Source organism: Corvus hawaiiensis, chromosome 6 (genome assembly GCF_020740725.1).
Source record: "Corvus hawaiiensis isolate bCorHaw1 chromosome 6, bCorHaw1.pri.cur, whole genome shotgun sequence".
NCBI lineage: Eukaryota > Metazoa > Chordata > Aves > Passeriformes > Corvidae > Corvus > Corvus hawaiiensis.
This window is the reverse complement of record NC_063218.1, coordinates 53,193,560-53,214,471: the sequence shown is the minus strand read 5'-3', so window position 1 is coordinate 53,214,471 and position 20,912 is coordinate 53,193,560. Positions and strand designations below refer to the sequence as shown.

At 42.7% G+C, this 20,912-nt stretch overlaps 1 protein-coding gene across 9 annotated transcripts in view; it reads left to right on the top strand.

Moving 5' to 3' along the window:
• The first annotated feature begins 4,569 nt into the window (after positions 1-4,569).
• DENND5A (DENN domain containing 5A) overlaps positions 4,570-20,912 on the top strand; it is a 64,631-nt gene continuing 48,288 nt past the window's right edge. For 4 of the 9 annotated variants that reach the window (XM_048306000.1, XM_048305997.1, XM_048305996.1 and 1 more), the window contains exon 1: positions 6,924-7,095. In XM_048306000.1, coding sequence (XP_048161957.1) covers positions 6,936-7,095 — 160 coding nt within the window. In that variant the 5' untranslated portion in view covers positions 6,924-6,935. Of the gene's footprint in view, positions 4,730-6,923; positions 7,096-20,912 lie in introns of those variants that run through there. The other 5 variants (XM_048305998.1, XM_048305995.1, XM_048306002.1 and 2 more) reach the window with 3 other exon arrangements.

The following is a 20,912-nucleotide window of genomic DNA, read 5'->3' as shown; positions in this document are numbered from 1 at the left end:
TGTTCTGTGTTAAAGTAATTTCTCATGGCTGAGAATGATAAACTTCCAGTCTACCCTGAACTTGTGCAGGAGCTGCTTCTCCAGCTGGATCCCTCTAAGTCTATGGGGCCTGATGGGATTCATCCAAGAGCAAAGAGCTGGCTGGTGTCATCAAGAGACCTCTCTCAATGATGTCTGAATCTTGGGAATCTGGAGAGGTCCCAGTCTACTGGAAGCTGGCAAACATTGTCCTGGTTTTCAAGAAGGGCAAGAAGGATGACCATGCAAACTACAGGCCTGTCAGTCTCACTTCAGTGCCTGATAGAATTATGGAGACGATTCAGTAAAGCTTTTGATGCCGTCTCTCACGGTATCCCTCTGGACAAAATGTCCAGCACTCAGCTGGGTAAACACATCATGGGACGGGTCAGTAACTGACTCATGGGTCGGGCACAAAGGGTTGTAGTGAATGGAGTGACATTACTAGTGGGTCCTGTCACTAATGGGGTTCTGTAGGGTTCTGTCCTCGGCCCAGTTCTCTTCAACATCTTCTTTAATGACCTGGACGCAGGACTGGAAGGAGTACTAAGTAAATTTGCTGGCTATACTAAATTTGGAGCAGCTGTTGATTCCCACGAGGGCAGAGGCCCTGCAGAGAGACCATGACAAGGGCTGGATGATCACCAACCATATGAAGTTTAATAAAGACAAGTGCTGGATTCTGTACCTTGGTATGGAGCAACCCTGGATGTACGGACAGACTGGGGAAGGAGATGCTGGAGAGCAGCACCATAGAAAGGGACCTGGGGGTCATAGTTGTTGGTAAATTGAGCATCAGTCCATAGTGTGGGCTTCTGGAGCTGGGGAGAAGAGGGACAATGCTGCATGTGGGAGTGTGGGAAATGTTCCACACCCTGAAGTGCCAGTTCTGCTCTGATCTGTGCCCTGATGTGTGAGGACCTGTGTGTTAGATGATCCGCTGTGCAGGCTCTATTCCACAAGCCTGTTGTGTAGATGTCACACCAAATGCATCGTCAATAAGCAGCCAGATTCAAGTATCTGGTTTTGCCGGCTGGAGAGGATTGCTTTAATGGTAAAAGTCACTGATTGGATTTTTGTTTTCTTAAAGAATCTGGGGTAAATATCTTAATCAGAGTCCATCAGCACTCTGACAACTGGAGCAATTTGTTTGTGCTTTGAGCTCTGTTAGCTTTTGAAGCTTAGCTTATCTTGGGAAACAGCTGCCCAGAAAAAAAAGGAGATACCCTATTTCAGACTTCTTCGATTCTCTGAGCAAAGTTGAATGGAACTGTAAGTTGCTGTTGTGGTTTCTTACTGCTCAGTAAATAAACTCCTCCAATAACCATGACTGGGATTGCTGGCAAAGTAAATCTGAATTAAGTAATATGATGAATACTCAAGATATCTTCACACCAAGTTCAATATTCTTTGCTATTTTAAAGACTTCATTCTCTTTCACTTAAGGTTTGAGCTTGAAAATACAAGTCTTTGCCATAAAAAACAGCAGCTGCATCAACATTGATAATCTTGCCAAAGACAATGAATCTTTTAAATCTCTTCCTATTTACTAATATGTCTTTATGATTATCTGGCTAAAGAATCCTAGTTTCCACAGAATTCACAATACCACAGATTTTCTCAATATCATAAAGAATACTTTCAAGAATTCAAAATGGAGTCTAGAGTGTCGTTGTCTTACTCAAGGACTAATCTAAGCCATTTGTAAAGTTTCCTGACAGAGTTGCCGTATTTCGGGTGTTTCCTGTGATGGGAACATTGGTCAAGAAGACTGACAGATTAAAGCCATTGGCCTTTGAATTAGATGTCACAGATGCTCTTTGTGGTCACTAGGCAAGAGTATTTCAGAAATGAAATAATGGGGGAGGAAAAAGATACAATGGAAAAGAGACAGTGACTGAGAAAATGGGAGGAGAAGGCTGTAGCTGTTCAGGTACATTGCTGGATGCAGAGATTAGAGAGGGACTACGCTGTAAATTGGCTTGGAACACAGAGAATTTATCTGACAAAGTAGGAAAGAGCTTTCCACAGCAAAAATTTGGGTTAACCTTTTGTTGGTTCTGGTTTGTGCAGTTCCACCCATCTTGTTCCTTTCTTGTAGCAATTCAAAGTGAATCTGAGTTTCTTCTGAGATTCTCCTTTTAAAAAAAATATTTCTTGTCCCTTACCCTGTTGCATAGCAAGGCATGTGTGCATTTAATTATTGTTGCTCAACAGTATCTCTGGTAAACCTCTGTTTACTTACTGGCCCTGTTAACTTTATGTACTGAATATTTACTAAATACATGGTTATTTCTGGAACAGTTAAGGTGCAAGAACAATTTTTTATTTCCCCATTTTACTCTTTATTTGACAAAAAGCCCCTGCCAATATCTGTGCTGTTTCTCTAGACTTTCTTGCAAGTCCTTCTAAGACCCTCAGGCTATGGCTTTTGTCATAAGGGTTGAACTACAGTTCAGGCTTATTTGAAAGAAGTTCACCACGTGCTGAATACATTGTCCTTTACCACACTGAAAGCAGATTGAGAAGACAAATGTGCAAAAAAATGGCTAGAGAACACAGCAGAGTAAGAGCAACCAGATTTAGCTATTTCTGTTCTCTGTTGTGTCTTCCACACACCACCAGGCAGGCTCAACACAATCTAACTGTGCTTTTTGTAGAGTAAACTCAAGCCCTTCACTCTAATACTGCTCCTACCCTGACACCTTTATTGAAATCTTTCCCTCAAGTTGAATAGTGCTTAAAAACTGACCTCTCAGTCAAATCTAAGCAACACTTTCCTTCACTGATAACCCATTCTCGGGCCCATACAGTCCTAATCAAGTGACCACTGATACCACCAGTGCTATCCTAACAGTTTTTCCTGGTTCCCAGAAGGATGTCCAGCTGTCCACAACTCACTGGGCAGAGTGGCCTAAGAGTTTAGTTGTTGTGCTTCAAAAGGCTGTAAAATATTGGCAGTGAAGTCTTCTTATATGTGCTGCTGTTTCTAGTCCCTGCAGAGAACTCGGTCTGTCTTGGCAATGGAAAGTCGCATAAATGAGGTTTCCTATGCTTGGTAATGTGTTAAGTTAGATCAGTGTCTGATCAATTCAGCATTATGGATGCAACCTTAACTACTTGGTTAGTCCTGGAAAATAATCATTAAGTACTGCAAAGTTTTAATCTCTCCTCTTATAAGCCCCATAAGATAGGGAAGGATTCTGATGCAAATGCCACAAATAGAGAACGGAGAGAGGAGAGGAAGGGGAACTGCTTACAGACCTAATTTTAGGCTAGTAAGGCCATCCCAGGTGCCTCTACAGCCAGAGGAAAAAGCATTCTCAAGGCAGGGCATGGGTTCCTGTCACTTATCCCTCAGCAGCTCAGTTCGGGTCATCCTTCCCAGGGCTTGTTCTCCTCTCCATGCTGAGCCAGAGGGGAGAGTGGATTTCACTCTGTGCAAGCCCAACTGTTAAGAGAGATGTGTGTGATGTTAATCCAAATAAGAAAAAGAAAACAACCTTAAAGCCAAACAATCCCTAAAGCATTTCCCTGCAAACACAGCTGCTTCACAAAGCTGTGGAGTCACGACAGCCACCGGGGCCGCGGGGATGGGAAGATGGAGGTGACAGGAGGACGCAAGCCCAGAGGTGCTTTCAGAGCAGCATCAGGCTGACGTGTGCCTGAGTGAGCAGCCCTGGCAGCACCTTCCTGGCCTCTGACTGCATCCGGTTCTGGGTTCCTCAGCACAAGAGAGACATGGAGCACCTGCAGTGGGTCCAGTGGAGACTACAAAATTGATCAAGGGACTGGAGCACCTCTCCTGGGAGGAGAGACTGGGGGAACTGGGCCTGGACACAACACGTTGGACTTGATCTCAGAGGTCTTTTTCAACCTAATTGATTCTGTGCTTCTGTTCAGCCTCGAGAAGAGAAGACTGGGAGGGGACCTCATCAATGTCTGTAAATACCTGAAGTGGAGGTGACCGAGGATGGACCAGGCTCTGCTCGGTGGTACCAAGCAAAAGGACAAAATGCAACAGGAAGAAACAGGGAGTTCCACCTGAATGTGAGGAAGAATCTCTTTACTGCGCAGTGACTGAGCACTGCACAGGCTGCCCAGACAGGGCGTGGGGTCTCCCTCACCGGAGATATTCAAGAACAGTCAGGACACAATCCTGTGCCACGTGCTTAGCAATAACCCTGCTTGAGCAGGGAGGTCGCACCAGACGAGCCGCTGTGGTCCCTTCCAGCCTGCCCCATCCTGCGATTCCGCGCCTGAGGCGGGGGCAGAGCCCTTCCCTGGGCTCCCTCACCCCTGGGCTCCCTCACGCCACGGCCGTGCCCGCCCGCCACACCGCCCCCTCCGGCAGCCCCGGCGCGAGCAGCAGCGCCAGCAGCAGCATGACGTCACCCCGCGCACAGGGCGCAGGCGCGGCGTTGCGGCGCGCGGCCGGGCCGCCCCCCCGGAGAGCGGCGGGGGCTGTTCCCAGAATGCCGCGCGGCGCCGCCCGCCCCGCGCCGCCATGGAGGCGGCGGGCGCAGCCGGAGATCCCGGCCCCGCTCCCGGCGCCGCCCGGCCCCGCTCCCGCTGAGCCCTGCGCGCCCCTCGCCCTGCAGCATGAGCGGCGGCGGCGGCGGCGGCTCCTCGGCACCCGGCCGCTTCGCCGACTACTTCGTCATCTGCGGGCTGGACACCGAGACCGGGCTGGAGCCGGACGAGCTCTCCGGTGAGTGGCCAGCGGCGCTCGGCGCTGGGCGGCGGGGTCTGGCCGCGCTGCCTCCCCGCGCCGCTGCCTCCCCGCTCCGCCGCCTCCCTGCTCCGCCGCCCCGGGCGCTGCGGGGGGAGCCTGTGCCCCGCCGGGAGCCCCGGGCGCTGCGGGAATGCCTGGCTGGGCACGGACCGGGGTCGGTCAGAGTGACCGAACTCCCCCAAAGCCCGTCAGAGTAGCACCGTGAGACGGGCTGGGCAGAGCGCGGGCTGTGCGGTGGCATCGCTTTAGGTCGTCTCAGCCTCAGCGGCGGTGTCCTGCGCTCTCTTCGGAGCCGCGTTGCGTGTATCAACTTTAGCCAGGCATTTGAGACACACAGCCAATCTTAAGGAATCGGATTTGGGAGAGAAGGCGAAGAGCATTTGCGTGTTCAGTGTTACCTTTTTTTGGAGCACAGGATAAGAATTCTCTTGCAGCAGTATCCGAAAAGAAATCGGATTAGGAAGTGATTACTCTGCTGTTAGGTGAGAATGTTCACACCAAATACACAGCTAAACCGTATCAGTCTAGACTACACCACTGGTTTGACACCACTGTGTCAAACCAGTGTTTTTAAGGTTAAAACTCAGTTCTGTGTTTTAGCAGCCCCTCGCTTCAGCTTTAGTCTCATTGTATTGGCCCCGGTTAAATCAGAGGTTGCTTAGCATCTCTAACTGTTCGGAAAGATGAAGGAATGTGGTGGTGAAAACCTGACCTAACATCAGTACTGATCTTGTGTATTTGAACTCTGAACTTAACCAATAATACATTCTCTCTCCCCAACTTCGTTTTCTTTTTATTAGCTTGCTTTTATAAGGTGTCGTGGGTTTTTTTACATCATTGCATTTAAGCTGTCCCTCACTAAATAAACGCTTGTTCCTTGTAGAGTGGAATTAGTATTATTAGAACTGACTTTTTGCATTGAGTTCTTCTAAAGTTTGGCTATTATGGATACTCTTTTTTTTCATTTAATGACTTCAAACAAAATTTCTCATCTGTCCCTCATGCTGAGCAGTACCTTACCCTAAGAGAATTCATGTTTGTCTAATGTTAAAGTGACTACAGGCTACAGTTTGAGACTTGAGGAGTGAGTACAGCATAACAGTCTGCTCTGTAATGGCCCTGCAAATTACAGTATCAATTCGATTTAAGGTATCTAAAGAGAACAAAATGCAATCCAATTTCATTGAGGGATATGTGACGGGTTTTTTTAAATCAAATGGCAAACAAAGTTTATAGATCGAAAACGATTAACAAGATGTTAATTTTGCTATGCATTTACTATATATCTACTTGTGTAATGTAGTGTGAGGCACACTCAGTAATGCTCTCTGTTCTTGATAGGCACGTGAATAATTCTCCTCACATAATTCAATTTAAAATCAGCAGTGCATTACTTTAGGCTGGCTATCTAATAGTAAACTGGAAGATATCAGTGCCTTTTTAAAAATATTATGTCAGAGTGTGCAGGTCTGAAAGCTGGCGCGTGATGTTCTTTCTGTATTTGCTTTCCCGGTCAAGGACTGCATCTATGGTATGTAAAACTGTAGTGTGTGATATATCCTGGTCTCTGCTGTTCCACCATCGTTCTGTAATGGTATTACTTGTGACAAGGTGTCGGGTTGGGGGGAGAAGAGGTTGTAGTATTTATGGGGGAGACAGATTTTTACGTGATTTGAGAAAAGGTTTTAAAAGAAGGTGGGGGGAAATTTCTGACAGTGTCACAGCATAAGGGCTAGGTGGAATTCGGGTACGTTTTCTTGAGTTTGTTGTGTTATTAATAATGCATGATAGTGTGACTGATAATGCTTTCAAACAGTGTCTTAGGTTATAGCCTCCTCCAGTGTCCACTGATAAAAATGGAGAGGGCCTCTGTTGATTTCAGTGGCTTTTGGATAAAGCTTGGAAACACTTTGTACTTCCTGGAAGCCTTTCTTGTTTGAATGAAAGGGTCATTGTGCGCTGGTTTTTTCCCCCCTCCCTCTGATTTCTGCGCTGCAAAATAGCTTCTGAATCCTCGTACTGTTGAAACAATTGTCTTCATAAGTGGCCATTGCTGGGAGCGAGGCGCTGGCCCTCGAGCCGGTGGGTGCAGGGTGCGGAGCCGGGACGCTGCCGCTGGAGCCGGGCACGGCGGGTCCCTCCAGGGCTTTCCTGCGTCAGGGCTGCCGGAGCCCAGCCTGGCATGATGTCATCGCTACCCCTCTCCGCCGCAGGGAGCCGGCCGCCGCGGCTAGGGCCTCCGGGGATGCTGCCGGCACACTTTGTTCTCGGCATGCTCACGGAGCCGTGCATTTCGGGTGTTCAGCCTTCGTATCGGTGGTACAGCGTTTTCTGCAGACTTGGTAATGAGGCACAAGCTCAAGGAATTGATGCTCGGTCTAGTTACTTTGTTTGAAGAGACACCTCTGATGGCGTTTTCCCTTTGTATGTTGGAAGCTTACTGAATAGCACAGCTGTAATGCTTTTTCCTGAAAAAGTTGGCTGGCTGATGGAACATGCACAGAATATGTATATATGTTTGTTTTCTTTTAACGCAGTGAGAAATCCTGTGTTTAGGACTTGTAGTTAGCATGGGTTAAAGAGTCTCTATTGCTAGGGCTTTTTTATCCCTAAATTAAATTCTGAGCATCCTTTCTTATTTTGATAATTGTGTTCCCACCGGCTGACCTGTTAAAGGAGATGGAAAATATTTGCTAGGTGGTACTAAAACACAACCAAAACCCCATCACTGGATGAAGCTTAAGCTCCAGTGTCAGCTGCTAAGCTGGATGAGAGAGGAACTGCGGTGTGTTTTCATGTTTCCAGATGGTATTGATATGCCAGAAGTGATGACAGAAATTTTTCATTACACTGCTGTGGTCTGTTTCAGGTAAATTTCCTTCACAGAGCAAACCACAGAAGGGTTGAGGTTGGAAGGGACCTTTGGCAGTTGTCAGGTCCAACCCCGCTGCTGAAACAAGGGCTCTCTAGGGCCAGTTGCCCAGGACAATGTCCAGGTGGTTTTGAGTATCACCAACAATGGAGACTTCACCACCTTCCTGGGCAAGCTGTGCCAGTGCTCAGCTACTCTCATGGTGAAAAGGTGTGTCCTGATGTTCATGTGGAACCTCTTGCATTTTGTTTGTGCCTGTTGCCTCTGGTCCTGGCACGGGATACAGCCTGTCTCCATCATCTTTAATCTCTCTTTAGATATTTATATACATTGATAAGATTCTCCCCTGAGCATTATGTTCTGCAGGCTGAACAGTCCCAGCTGTCTCAGCCTTTCCTCCTGTCCCTTGTTCATGTTTGTGGCCCCTTGCTGGACTCTCTCGACCGTGTCCATGTCTGCCTTGTGCTAAGGAGCACGGAACTGGGCACGGCACTCCAGCTGTGGCCCCTCCAGGGCAGGATCACCTCCCTCAGTCTGCTCACAATGTTTTTAACTAAAGCACTCCAGGATGCCACTGGCCTTCTTTGGAGCAAGGGCACATTGCTGGCTCTTGGTCATCATGCTGACCACCTAGAAATGATGAAATGAATACATCACCAAAAATCTACTGTATGTAATATAACATATTGTAATCCTGCGACATTATGATAGGATTTCTTAATTTAGATTGTATGACCGTGTCCTGGAAAGGTAATGAGAGTGAAGTTGAGCCTCATCTTTCAACTGGAGTCTTTTATCTGTTGAGTTAGATGTAATTTGAATGACGGTGGGAAACCTTGCACTATGTGGAACTGTTGGAGTTTCGGTGGAAAAGAACATGGAACAAAAGGATTTTGTTTTGTTTTCTTCCTTTGTGATGTGTAAAGTTTTTAGCAATCACTTGTCAACAAGTTTGTTTATTATGGAGTAGCAAAGCAAAACATCAACTTGCCATTGCCTTACACTTACGCTGAATTGTAGTCTTGGAGTTCTTTTACAAAATACAGAACTCAGGTCCGAATATCTGGGCCCCATGTTCTCATTAAAATTTTCTGTTGAACGTACCTTAGTAGTCTTGAACACCATATCATAAAGATGATAATAGTTATTTCAGAAATAACAGTGTTAAAGAAGAAAGAGTGTAAAGAAAAAAAAGGCCTATGATCTGTGAAGAAAAGATTGGTGATTTAATAATAGGATTGTTTTTAAAAAAAGAAGGGTAAAATCAGTGACTAGTCTGTCACCTGTACTTTTTATCCCGCCTTTCTTCCTAGTTTGAACAGTTTCTTTAAGGTTTGATCCAGAAATTAATTTATTCAGTATATGGACTTGTGTTCCTTTGCTCAAGTCCTTATCATGGTGCTTTGAGTTGTCCATCTGATCATGAGCTTCATCCTTAGAGGAGAATGAAAATAGTGTTAGGTGAATCCTATTTGTCCAGGAAATATCTTTCCTGTAGAGACCCCTCATGAGCCTTTTCAGAGTTCATATTAGATCTGCTTTCACTCTCTTATATGATGATATGATACCATTTAAATTGTTCTTCCTCTGTCATACCCTCTTTTTTTGTATTTTGTTTTTAATCCTGTTGAGGCAAGGTCTTTGTGCATGTAGATTATGTAGCACAACATGACTGATTATGAGTAAGGCATCTCTGTGCTGGCACAGGAGCCACTTGATTACTGCTGGTGTGTGAAAAGAAGATGATACCTGGTGTATGGTATTCACCTAGCTCCACTCAAAATTATTCTGACAATCTCATATTAAAGAACGTGTTTCTCCTCACCAGGAAAACAGAAATGTTGTCTCACCTAATTTCTCTGTCTGTAATTGAAGTGTCATTATTTTGTATTTTGTTGGCCTCAGATTTAAAATGACAGCTTGCCTTCATGCATTGGTAGTTTGTTTTAATGGAATTCTGTATCGATATAAACTTAAAACAAATATGGATGTGATGAAATGATTGAAGGCATTGGCCACATATGTGTGCCAACAAATTGCTTAGTGTTTTGGAATTAGTGTAGTAGTTCTATTGTAGAAGTCCATGAAATAATGTTGTTATCAGCACCTGTGTTAGTTTCCAAGTTCAACATGCTTAAATACTCGCAGGCTTTTATTTTGCTGCAAAGGTATTTGGAAGGGGTAGCGAAAGGGGAAGAGGAGGAAGAAGAAAAGGAAACTTAATTTAAATTAGCAGATATAATTTTATGACTGACATTTGACCTGTTCCGTATTTTCCTCTTTTGGGCATTTTAATCTTGGAATTAAGACATTTGGGGTTGGAGCCAGCTGTGATTCTTGCAGCAGAGCCCTTCTGCAATACTGTTTTTTCCTTGGGTAAATAGGGTGTGAGTAAATTTCTTTGTCTTCCCTATGGTGGTAGTACCAGCACTTGCTGCCAAAGTGAATGGTGGGAGCCATTGCTTGGTCTTACCAAAGGCTGAATTGTTCTGTGATTGTGGCGTTTTGTTTTTGGTGGCTCCCTCCCCCCCACCTTTGTCCATGTGGATGGTATCCCTGCTAGCTTCCCACAGTTCCCAACGGTGTGCCTCTTCCCTTGGGGATTTATTCTGGGACTGAAAGGGAGGTTTTTCGGTTCCTTTGCTTCTCTGGGATTGCTGACCGAGGTGTTCACTCCGTGGGAGGCGTCTCCAGTGCTGCCAAGGCTCACACCACGCGTTGTTTCACACAGGTCACTGTGGGCAGGCAGCAGATAGCAACAACTTTTGGATGGATTTACATGGGCACATGTGAAACGTTTTAATCCAGATAATAGCTTATTCCACTCTTCCCTACCCCCTCTATCTTTTCCCCTAGAAGCTGGAGCTGTTTGCCATGTTTGAGTGCCAAAAAGGTCTTTTGTCTCTTTGGGAACTGAGGCAGACGTGCTAGGGTAGCTGATATGTAGAATAAAGAATGGCAGAGCTGATGTAAGGGGGAAGCAGCTGTACTTTACTGAACTACATTTGAAGCCACAGTTTATTGGTGATGTTTCTGTAATGCCAATTTTGTCCTTATCATATTCGTATTTTAGGTCAAATTGAGCTATATGCTTTACAGAGTAATCCCCTCAAAACCCACAAAACTCTTCAGTCTTCCATCCTTACATATTCAGTTATAAATTTGGTTTACTTGGAAGGCTCTTTGGCAACCTGTGGGGGAGGAGAAAGGTTACAAGTTGTTGATTTGAGAAAAAATTTAAGGTGCTAAAGCAGTGTCTAAAGAGCTGAAGTTTACCAGTGTCTAAAGGGCTAAAGTTTACAACTCTGTTTTTTTAAGCCTTTTAAAAAAGCCATAGGAATTTCTGGTTTTTTAAGCCTTTTAAAAAAGCCGTAGGAATTTCAACTTACTAAGGCAGGGCGTACAAAGATGGCTTGATTTTGCTTTTTGTTCATTAGGGGTTTTTTGTTGTTAGGGTTTTTTTTCCTGTTGTTTTTGGGAATTTTTGTAGTTTATTTTGCAAGAGAGGCTATGCAAAGAGCTCTTGAGTGGATTGTATGGGAAATACTGCCATTTGCAGATAACTTTTTCCCCAATTCTTCAAATTATCAATTCTGAGGTTACAAAACACCACAACTGTTTTTTATCTGCCTTTTGTCTTAGGGAAGTCCTACTTGAGCATTCTTGGTAATGACTTCTCATACTTATCTTTTGAATTCCCACTAACCTGCAGGGCTCATGTAGCAGAAATGATGCATATGAAGTGACAGTGTCAGAAGCAATTACTTACTGATGCACGCTGTGCAGTAATTACTCTCTCAATTTCTTGACAACCATTTCAGATTTGTGGTTTGTACTCAAGTTTGCAGAGAGCTGGAATGTTATCCATGTGAGGCTTAAAACATTATTGCACAGAGAAATTACTGAGCATTCCAGCACAAACTGTATACTACTTGTATGATGTAGAATTTACTTGGAGTGCTTCTGCTCAAGGCATGTTTCTTAGTCTTTCCAGGAAAATGCTGCTCTGCTTATGGTTTGATGGGCAAGAGGCCATTGGTTTCAAACTTTCCTGTAGAAGTGTAGAATATTGACTTTTTTATTTAGGTTTTTTGGGGATTTTTTATGGTTGTATGATCATCCACAGTCAGGTACAATGTGTACATCTGTATTGAGTCATTTACATATGGATACTGAAGCATTTTGAGAAAGAAACTTTATCTCATTTCATGGGTAAGCGATCTGGAAACAGATAACATGGCAGGCAAAAGCAACCTTTTCAGAGAAAGCGGCATTTCAGTATCTGAGTGAGGAAAAAAGGTTGGTTTTACAGAAACAGATACTCTTTCACACGGCTTCAGATGAGTTTGGAAGGTTTTTTTTCTCAGTACAAGCATCAACTTTTAGGAGCTTTTCTACCATTTGCATATATTACTTGTTATTCCTCCTTAACTTGCTACTTTCAGCAAGCTCCCTTGCCAACTGTTGTTTCCTAATTTTGGCCCTCAAGCCCAGCAATGTCCCACTGAGCTGCCATCAGAGTTGCATTGGGGAAGAGTAAGTCCCATAAGTCAACAAGGTTGGTGCCAGCATAAGGCTGTCATGTCCCTTTCTGTCTCTTTTTATGTGTGAGTTCTGGGAAATGTCAAGTAAACTGCTTTTAAAATTGAAATGTGAAGTGACTCCTTCAGAAGTTTTGCTGAAGACTGGTAAAATTTCTGTTTATCAGTATCTTGGTCGTTTCTCAGAATTCATCTGGCAGAGATTTTATGGCAGTGCAGAGCAATCTAAGTGTAAGTTGTTTCTCTTTCCTGTCCTTACTGAGGTCTTTATTTATGACCGTGATCACAGTGGTGATACACGGTTATCTTGGGCCTGAGACTTTGTGTTTTCAGGATTGGATAAAAGTACTGAACTTTGACTCTTCCTGTTCTAATTGGATTTTCATGTTGAAAGCATGAGGGTTTTTTTTGACCAAATATGAATCTTGCCTTGTGGAGAAGAAAGGTGAGCTTGATAGCTTGATAGGCTTACATGTAAAAGGAAGAGAGCTTACGAGGCATGGGTGGTGAGATAAGGAAGGATATAGCCAGAGCAGAGATAAACTTTGGAGTTTGTCTTATCTGTTGACCAAACTGTCAGCACATCTGATTAATTTTCTGTGATTAGAAATCACTCCTATCAAGCAACTTGACTTTCTTACAGGACATTTTTTGTTTTATTTGGAAAGGGAGCAGTACTTATTAAGGCAGGTTACTGCAAAACACTATTTTCAAAGGTTAGGTAGTAAAGTGAAGCATACTGGCCAGGACTGGTATACTGAAATGACAATACAGCTGATCTTTCTGTATTTTTGTGACCTCTGTATGTTACTGAAACCTGCTGAAAGTTCACGTGTTCTTTAAAATACGTTTTTCCTTTTTAATGGAAAACTTCAGTGGTGTGCTAAAAGAATGGAAATACTTGGTTGAAGGACTGGACAAGTGTTTCAGAAAGATTTGATCCTTGTGCTTTTATGCAGATGTGTTTTCATCAGCCCTCAGAGCAGAAGCCTGTGGGAGCACAAAAAGTAGGGATGTTTAACTGGGTGGGATGTGTCACTGAAAAGAGACCATGGTTGTTGGGAAGAGTTGTTTGGAATGGTCCGTGCTCAGGCCTTCCTGATGCAGTCCCACTGGATCTGCCAGTCTTAGGGGGGCAAGAGGAGAACAGCTGGTTTCTATATTAAATATGCTTAAAATATGCTTGTTTCCACTTCTCTTGTATATTTCTAGTACATGTAAAAGAACTGTGTTCTATTCTGAAGGTAAGCCACCCCTTTCCTTTCTTAGTGTCTTCTGTTTGCACATATTCCACATCTATTGTGTAATGGAAACAGCGTGTCCCCCCTGACCCCCATGGCTGAGAGCACGCCTGTCATTGAAATTCTGAGGCCTGCTTCTGTTGTGTAGTTGGAAACAGACCTAAATATCTTTCTCTAAGTCTTTTTGCTTGGGCTAGAGCAGAAAAGTGGTTGAGTAAAACAATTCTGGTTTTAAGATCATTTCATTGAAAATTTCTGCCAGTCAGTCTTGATTAAAATACGTTGTATTTTATATTGTCCATCTGCCTTCCTGTATTGCATACAAAGGAGTACAAAAAGAAAAACTGCAGGAAAGAAAAATGTTTAGGATGCTTTTAAAGATGCAAGATGAGGACTTTTTCTTGTTTATTTTTCTTAAAGCTGCTTTAAATTCTTGTTGGTTTCTTCTTCCACTACCCTGTCCTGCCAGTTCCTTGTCCCACCTCTTCCCGCCTTCATTGAAACAGTACCAGAACAATAAAAACAAAAGCTTTTGGTTTCCTGACCTTACAATCACAGAATGCAGATGGCCTCAGCTGTTTTTCTGTGGTGCTTTAAATTCATTGTTGCAGCATTTGAAACAATTCCAGAGTGTGTGTGTGGCAATATGTTTTGTTATCAACTGGATGAATGCTGAAACTTAAATGATGAATGGGTATCTATTAACTCCTAGATTTTCCTTTGCCATAAAGGGCTTGGAAGAATTTACCTATCAAAGGAATGAACGATCAAGAGATTACTTGTATCAGGCGGAGTTTACACTGAATATCCAGTTAGCAAAATGACCTCTTGTTTTTTATTTAATTTCACAGTGAGTTTCTTTGTGTTACGATTTTTGAAACATTACTATTCTTGAATTTTGGAAATCAGAAGAAAATGGGGGAACAACAGGACCTTTAACAGTCAACAGGTTAGGGTTAACTCTCTTTTTTGTCTTTCTCACTTTTTAAAAGTCTGCAGTAGGAGGAATTGTATTGTCAGTTGAATGTTCAAAGGAGTATGTTCTCCTTGGATTGGGATGAGGGATTGTTACAAGCAAGTATGGGTTCCCTAGATGACAAACAGGAAAAAAAAAATCAGAGCCTTTTATGACTGTTTATTTTCTTTGTCTTTTCTCTACTTCCTCTAAAGCAAGTCCTTCAGCTTTCCCAGAGGAAGGATGGCACTCCATCCACACGCATTTCACTTGCCCTTGGGATCCATACCTGTGTGTTTGTATCTCATATTTGCACCTTTGTTTTAGAAAGGCAGACAGTGAACTTGCTTTGCCTTCAAGGTTTTCTGGCACGGAAAGTGGAACAGTAACTTTTATAATGAAGGTTTCAGAGGAAGTCCCAGCTGTGAGAATCGTAGGTGGTAGATCTGTTACAAATCCAGTGGGATGATGGCTGCTACAGACAGTGGTTTAAACACCTGATTCCAGTGCTGCAGTCGAGTGAAAGTGACCCTGAAGATTTTTCTCATGTGGATAATTTAACCTGCTTTAAAAAGTGTTCAAGTCCCAGTTCCAGTACCAAATTAAGTGGTCTAAGCACCACTTCAGCTTTTGCTTTGCCAGGTGGTCTTGCCAATGGGGGAAGGGGGATAGGGAGTGTGGGACAGAGGGTTTATGTGTTTCAGGATAAAAGGGAAGAATTCATCTTTGTGTATATCTGAGCAAGAGGTTTGCTGGAGAAGGGAGTACTCTCTAATGAGAGCTACGTGCAGGTCTGTTTAAGGAGGAGGAACTGGAAGGAAGGAAGCAAGTCATAATCTGAAAGCATTTGTCTATTGATGAAGTGGCTCTTTGCTTACAGATTTGGCAGCTGCAGCTTTTCTTGAATCATGGTTTTTATTCTAAGAATTCTTGTATAATGAATTTCTTACCTTAGTCTGCCAAACTTTGGATGTTTATTTCCGGCATTGGAGGGAGGTGTTTTTTTTTTCTCCAGTTATATATGGTTTAATATTTGTTAAAGAAGGAATCAGAGAGTTTTTCTGCTTTGTTTTAAAAGTAAACCTTGTCTAATTCGTACTGTATTAATAGCTCTCTGTGTATGTATTGAAAGGATTTTTCTTTAATATTAGAATAGGGGGTTCTGAAAAATCAGAGTGGTGTTTGTTGCTCTCCAGAAGGCTTGGTCTAGGGTTTTTGCCTTATTTTTTTTTCTTCTATGTTTTTTAAAGGCTAGATTGAGTCAACAGATTGCCATCTCATTTCACATCTACTATGGTCCAGACCATATAATTTAATTACTTGTTTGATTATCCCATTTTTCTCTTAGGACTTGAAAATAGAGTATTTTACCATTTCTGTTGGCAAGTTAAAATAGGGCAAGTCTTATTTTTAACCAAACTCTTTTGCCTTTAATTTTAAGATACTGATTCTTGGCTTGACTGTCTTTCAGTCCCTCCATGCATTTTAAGCACCTGTGTTTGCTTTCACAATGTAACCAGGCCAGCTGCTGGTCATCTGTCAGTTTGACATATCAAGAAGTCCTCAAATCTCTAAGTGCACATACTATCTCTTTCCTCCAGTGCCCCCCCCCTCCCCAAATTGCTTTTATTTACTCTGTACTTTCATCTTTTCTAGAGTGTGGATTCCAGAAGTGTGTGCACACACTATCTGTTTTGCCAGTCAACTATTTTTATTTAGACTTGGACCATGAATTTTGGAGCTGAAGTAATTTTATATTTGATAAACATAATTATTTACTGTAATATCTGTAGCCTTATTTCGTGTACTGGGGATGTTTGCTGGCTGAACTGGGAATCCTGTTGCTGTTTATGACATTAGCTGCTGGTTTTGGATTAACGTCAGTCTAAGTGTTACTTGTATCTTTTGGACTAAGATACAATTTATCTTTGGAAACTTTTTTCCTTTGTGTTAGGTCCTTTGACAGGCATGGTTTTGCACTTAAAAAGTTTTCACGCAAAACCCAGGAATGAGAAAGGACATTTTGAAAATAATCTATGATGACCTTTTTCTCTGAAAGGTGGCTTTGTGCTATAAAGCATTTTTTAATTTGAAGCAGGATAGAATTAGGCTATTTTCTGAATGGTGTTTGTTGTTCAGGTGCTGTTCAAATCCCCTCGTTTGACTTTTGACTTGCAGCCCTCAGTTGTGAAAACCTCTGCTCTTTGTCTGTCATGGTCGGCTCAGTCTCCAGTCCCCCACCCGGCACAAGTTTGGAGGCTTCCCACCATTATCAGATTCTTTGAACTGTGGTGCAGAAAGTGCAGAGGTAGAGGGTATGGTTGTAGGGTTCTGTAGGATCTTCTCAATCCTAAATCCAGTTTCTCTGGATTCTCTGTGCTGAGTAGTACAGGAAAGCTGCCCTAAGTGTATGGCTCACAGTTTCTGTTGCCGGTACAAGTTCTCATTGTTCTTATTCATTTGTTAATTACAACAATATGACTGTTTCATGTTGAAGCTGTTTTATATTTAGTTCAAGACATTCATTTTAGTGACAGCAGAAATTGATACAAAGCTCTGTATGCTGAAAGATTCCAGTAAGTGTCTCTATGTGGAAAATAAAAAGTTAATGTTTTAATTGCATGCTATCTAAGAATTTTTTGTTTGAAGATGTCATGTATACAATAAATGTACACCAAGACAGAATGAATTGAATTAATAACAGGCTGTATCACAGGAATTTAAAGAAAGAAGCTGCCTGGCAGGGTGGAAGCAGCAAACCACTTAATCACAACCAGTTGAGCTTTCTGGATCTTTGTTCTGTAATTATTTTGAGCAGATGAGTGGACTCGATGAACAAACGAAGGTGTCAATATTAATGATGCTTTAAAATCAGTCTTGCAGCACCATTTAGTTTGTTTATGGGGCACTTTTTCTGATAACCAGGGTAGCCTCTTCTGACTTGCTTTCTATTGCCATAGAGGGAAAATTGAGCTGGTCTACATTTGAAATAGCTGCTCAAAGACTTCTTTTTTAGCTGGTATGCAGGGAGAATACATTCTTGTACAGTTCTTAGTCCTGCATAATTTTAGAGTTGCAGCACTGCAGTCACTTGCTAAATATTACAGCTGAATAGTAAATTGACAGCATGTACAAAAGGCCATGATTCAGTTTAGAAAAGGTTTTGTTTGCCAAGTATCCTTGACTTTGTATTAATCAAGCTTGCCCTTTCTCATTAAAGACAACTTAAGCCACTGTTCTAGTATGTAAATGGAAACTCTTCATGGCAGTGTGGGATTTACAGAGAAGAATGACTGAGATATTGAAGGCAAAAATCCAGAATAAAAAGCATTCTTACAAAGAAGCAAACTAGTCAGCGGGGAAATTTGAATTGTTAGAATCATGTGAAAGTGTTCTTGGGAATGTGCATTAGAAACTTGCAAGCCATGCATGTGGATACATGTTGCATCTATGCAAGGTCATGAGTAGGTGAATCTGCAAGTTGTATAACCTAACAATTTTTCTTATTACTGTGTTGGGAAGACCCTTTTTTCCTGTTTCTTTTCCTGAAGAGGAATGCATAAGGCAGTGAATCATATTTTTCTCTGGGTAAATCAGGAAGGAGCTAAAATTAGACCTTCAGAGTTCATTCTTTTTATTCCCGCTCAAAGCTGGGGAAAGCTTGGTAGATGGCATTTGCAGGCTTTGAATTGAATGTTTTAATTTTAGTTTCTGGAACTTTTTTTCCTCATTATAATCTTATAAAAAAGTCGTATCCATTGATATGGATAGCTTCATGCAGAGACTTCCAAAGCAATGCTGTCCTGCATAGGTTGGAAGCTCATCAAACCAAGAGACAGACACCGCTGTCCTCTGCTCATAGGTGGAGCAGCAAGAGAAGTAACACAGGTAAGAAGAGGGAGCAGCATAAAAATGAGAGCCAGGGAGGTTTCCAGCATCCACTACAAATCTGTGGTGATATGGCTTATGTTCAGTGTTAGGTGACTCAGGAAGGTGCTGATAAAATTAGGTGTACTTGTTAGTTCAGCGTAGGATACTTGCACTGCATGCATTAGCTGTTCTAATGTGCTGGTAATTACGAAGTCCAAATTACAGATATGTAGGCCAGCATAATTTAAGGTGGTGTAAATGAAGTTGGAACTGAAGGCCCATCACGGCTCCATACACTGCAAATAGTATTAGGTGGCTGTTAGATCAGCAATGTGGGCTCCCACACAGCTATGAAAAGGGGCTGGTTTTAACTAGATCTTCCAACTAAATGTAACATGTTTTAACTCTTTGCTCATCTTGAGCAGGTTTGTAGTTTGCCCTATGCACACAGTTCAGTCCGTCAGGTTCATTTTACTGAGAAGATGTGAGAGGGAGGCGTTGGAGAATTACCTGCTCTCAGCTGAGCTCTGCCTGTCCAGGAAGAGCCAGGCCAAGTCTGCAGTCATCCTTCAGCCAGGGAGACTTCCTCAGAGGTTGTGTCTAGCTGGTGACTTCCCTTTTGATCAGCAAGCTGACTTTAATAACTTAAGTCTTTTATGCATGTCTTCTTAAATTACACGGTGGTGTGGTTTAACTCAGCCCCACACAGCCTCTCACTCCCCTCCTGTGGGATGGGCGAGAGAATCAGAAGTGTAAAAGTGGGAAAACCCTCAGGTTGGGATAAAAAGAGCTTAGTAGGTAAAGCTAAGCAAAAAAGGAATTCATTCACCACTGGCCATGGACAGGTAGGTGCTCAGCCATCTCCAGGACAGCAGGGAACTATCATGTTTAATGGGGAGGGTTGATAAAGTATGAAAAACAGGAGATTACCAGAGCCAGGTGGTGGTTGCTGGTGTTGAAAAATCTATTACCTGGCATGGCAGGAGCCAGCAGGTAGGGAGCTGGGCCTCAGGAGGAGGGGTGGCTTCAGAAGTTAGCAGGTACTAAAACTCTAATCCATGTTTTCTTCAGCTCACCTGTTTCAGAACCTCTGTGCCTGCGGTTTACTCTTTGCTTCCCTCCTGTTTTGGGGGATCACCATGAGCTAATTAAGATGTTTGTGTGGCTGAACTGGATTGGTGAAATGTTAATCTTTGTTAACCCCTTCTTTATTCTCTATTTGTTTATTTTTAATCCAAATTGTTTCACTGATCCTATTTTGAGTGGGATGCCACAGGGGGTGGTTTTTTTCCAATGACAAAGAAATTCTGAGATGCTCTGTTTCACTGTCATTCACTGCTGGGTGCAGTGCCAGGGCTGCACTAAACTGGTGCTTGTGGATTTGTATTGTGCCTGGTGAAATTATATTTCTCTGTGTTTTCATTATATTATTCACATTGCAAAATGCAATGGGATTCTTACTGTTTTGAAGGTTTGATGTTGAGAAGCATGTTGGCCTGAAACTTCCTGAAGTATTGCTGGGTATTTATGGATTTCATATGTCATTTGACATTTCCTGACAAATAGTCTTGTAGTTGTAGCTGTTTGATCATTGATTCTGATTTCAATCCGAGGTAGTTGCAACTTTGCAGTCTGTGGGACAGTTTGCATCTTGATTTTTGTAGAGCTTTTCCTATGATATAACAAACACCTGCTTGGTAAATGTGTGAGGAACATCAGTGGTGTTTGAAAGACCTCTTTAGTCTTCAGCGGGCAATACTGTGTTCCATTAAAAACCCCCAAAGTTTCCCTTTTACATGGAATTTGTATAAAAGAAAGAAATTATTTACAGATAAATAATTTTTAAAGACCTCTCTACTGTAACTTGGATAAGGAAAGTATTTTCTAGCCATTACTTCTGCTAAAGGAGAGAAACCATGTGAAAAGCATGATCTGATGATAGCAGTCCTTTGATAGCTGTTAAGTGTGGGGACTTGCTGTCTGTATAAACTTATGGGATACATCATATTTTTATAAGTTCATTTCCTCTTATGCCTTCATCTTCTCAGTTGCAGAATACTGCATTTCTGCTAGTGGGTTGGTCTCTTGCATTTGCTAAAATTGCTCTTCACTGTTTTTATCAAAACAGATTAAATCAGTACTGAATTAATCAGCTAACTGAAGGAAACCAAGATTAGCTCAGTTGGTTAGAGCATGGTGCTAATAACATGAAGGATGTGGCTTAATCCCTGTATGGCCCTTTACTTAAGAGTTGGACTCATTGATCCTTGTGGGTCCTTTCCAACTCAGAATATCCTTTTAATTCTGTGACTCTGTAATTCACACGGAGACAGATCTCAAAACCTTGGGTTATTTTTGCCTGCTGGAGATGTCCTGCAGTTGGTGTTTTGTTGGAGCAGGGTGTCTGTGTTTGAGGCTGATAGTAAATTTAGAAATTTAGGGTTAATTGCTTTTTGCCTCTGGATGTAAGCAAATAGTGTTTGTGGATTTTTCCCCTCCCCACTGCTGATGGCTGTCTAGTGACAATCACTAGAGAGGAGAGAAGGGGGAGCCCAGGCAATGGAAGTACTGGTGCTTAGGTTCCCATTACTTGTAATGGCAAGAAAACAGGGTGTCCAGTGTCCTGGAGTTGCACAGATCACCTGGGCTGAACTTTTCCAGTGTTGGTGAGCTGTCCCTT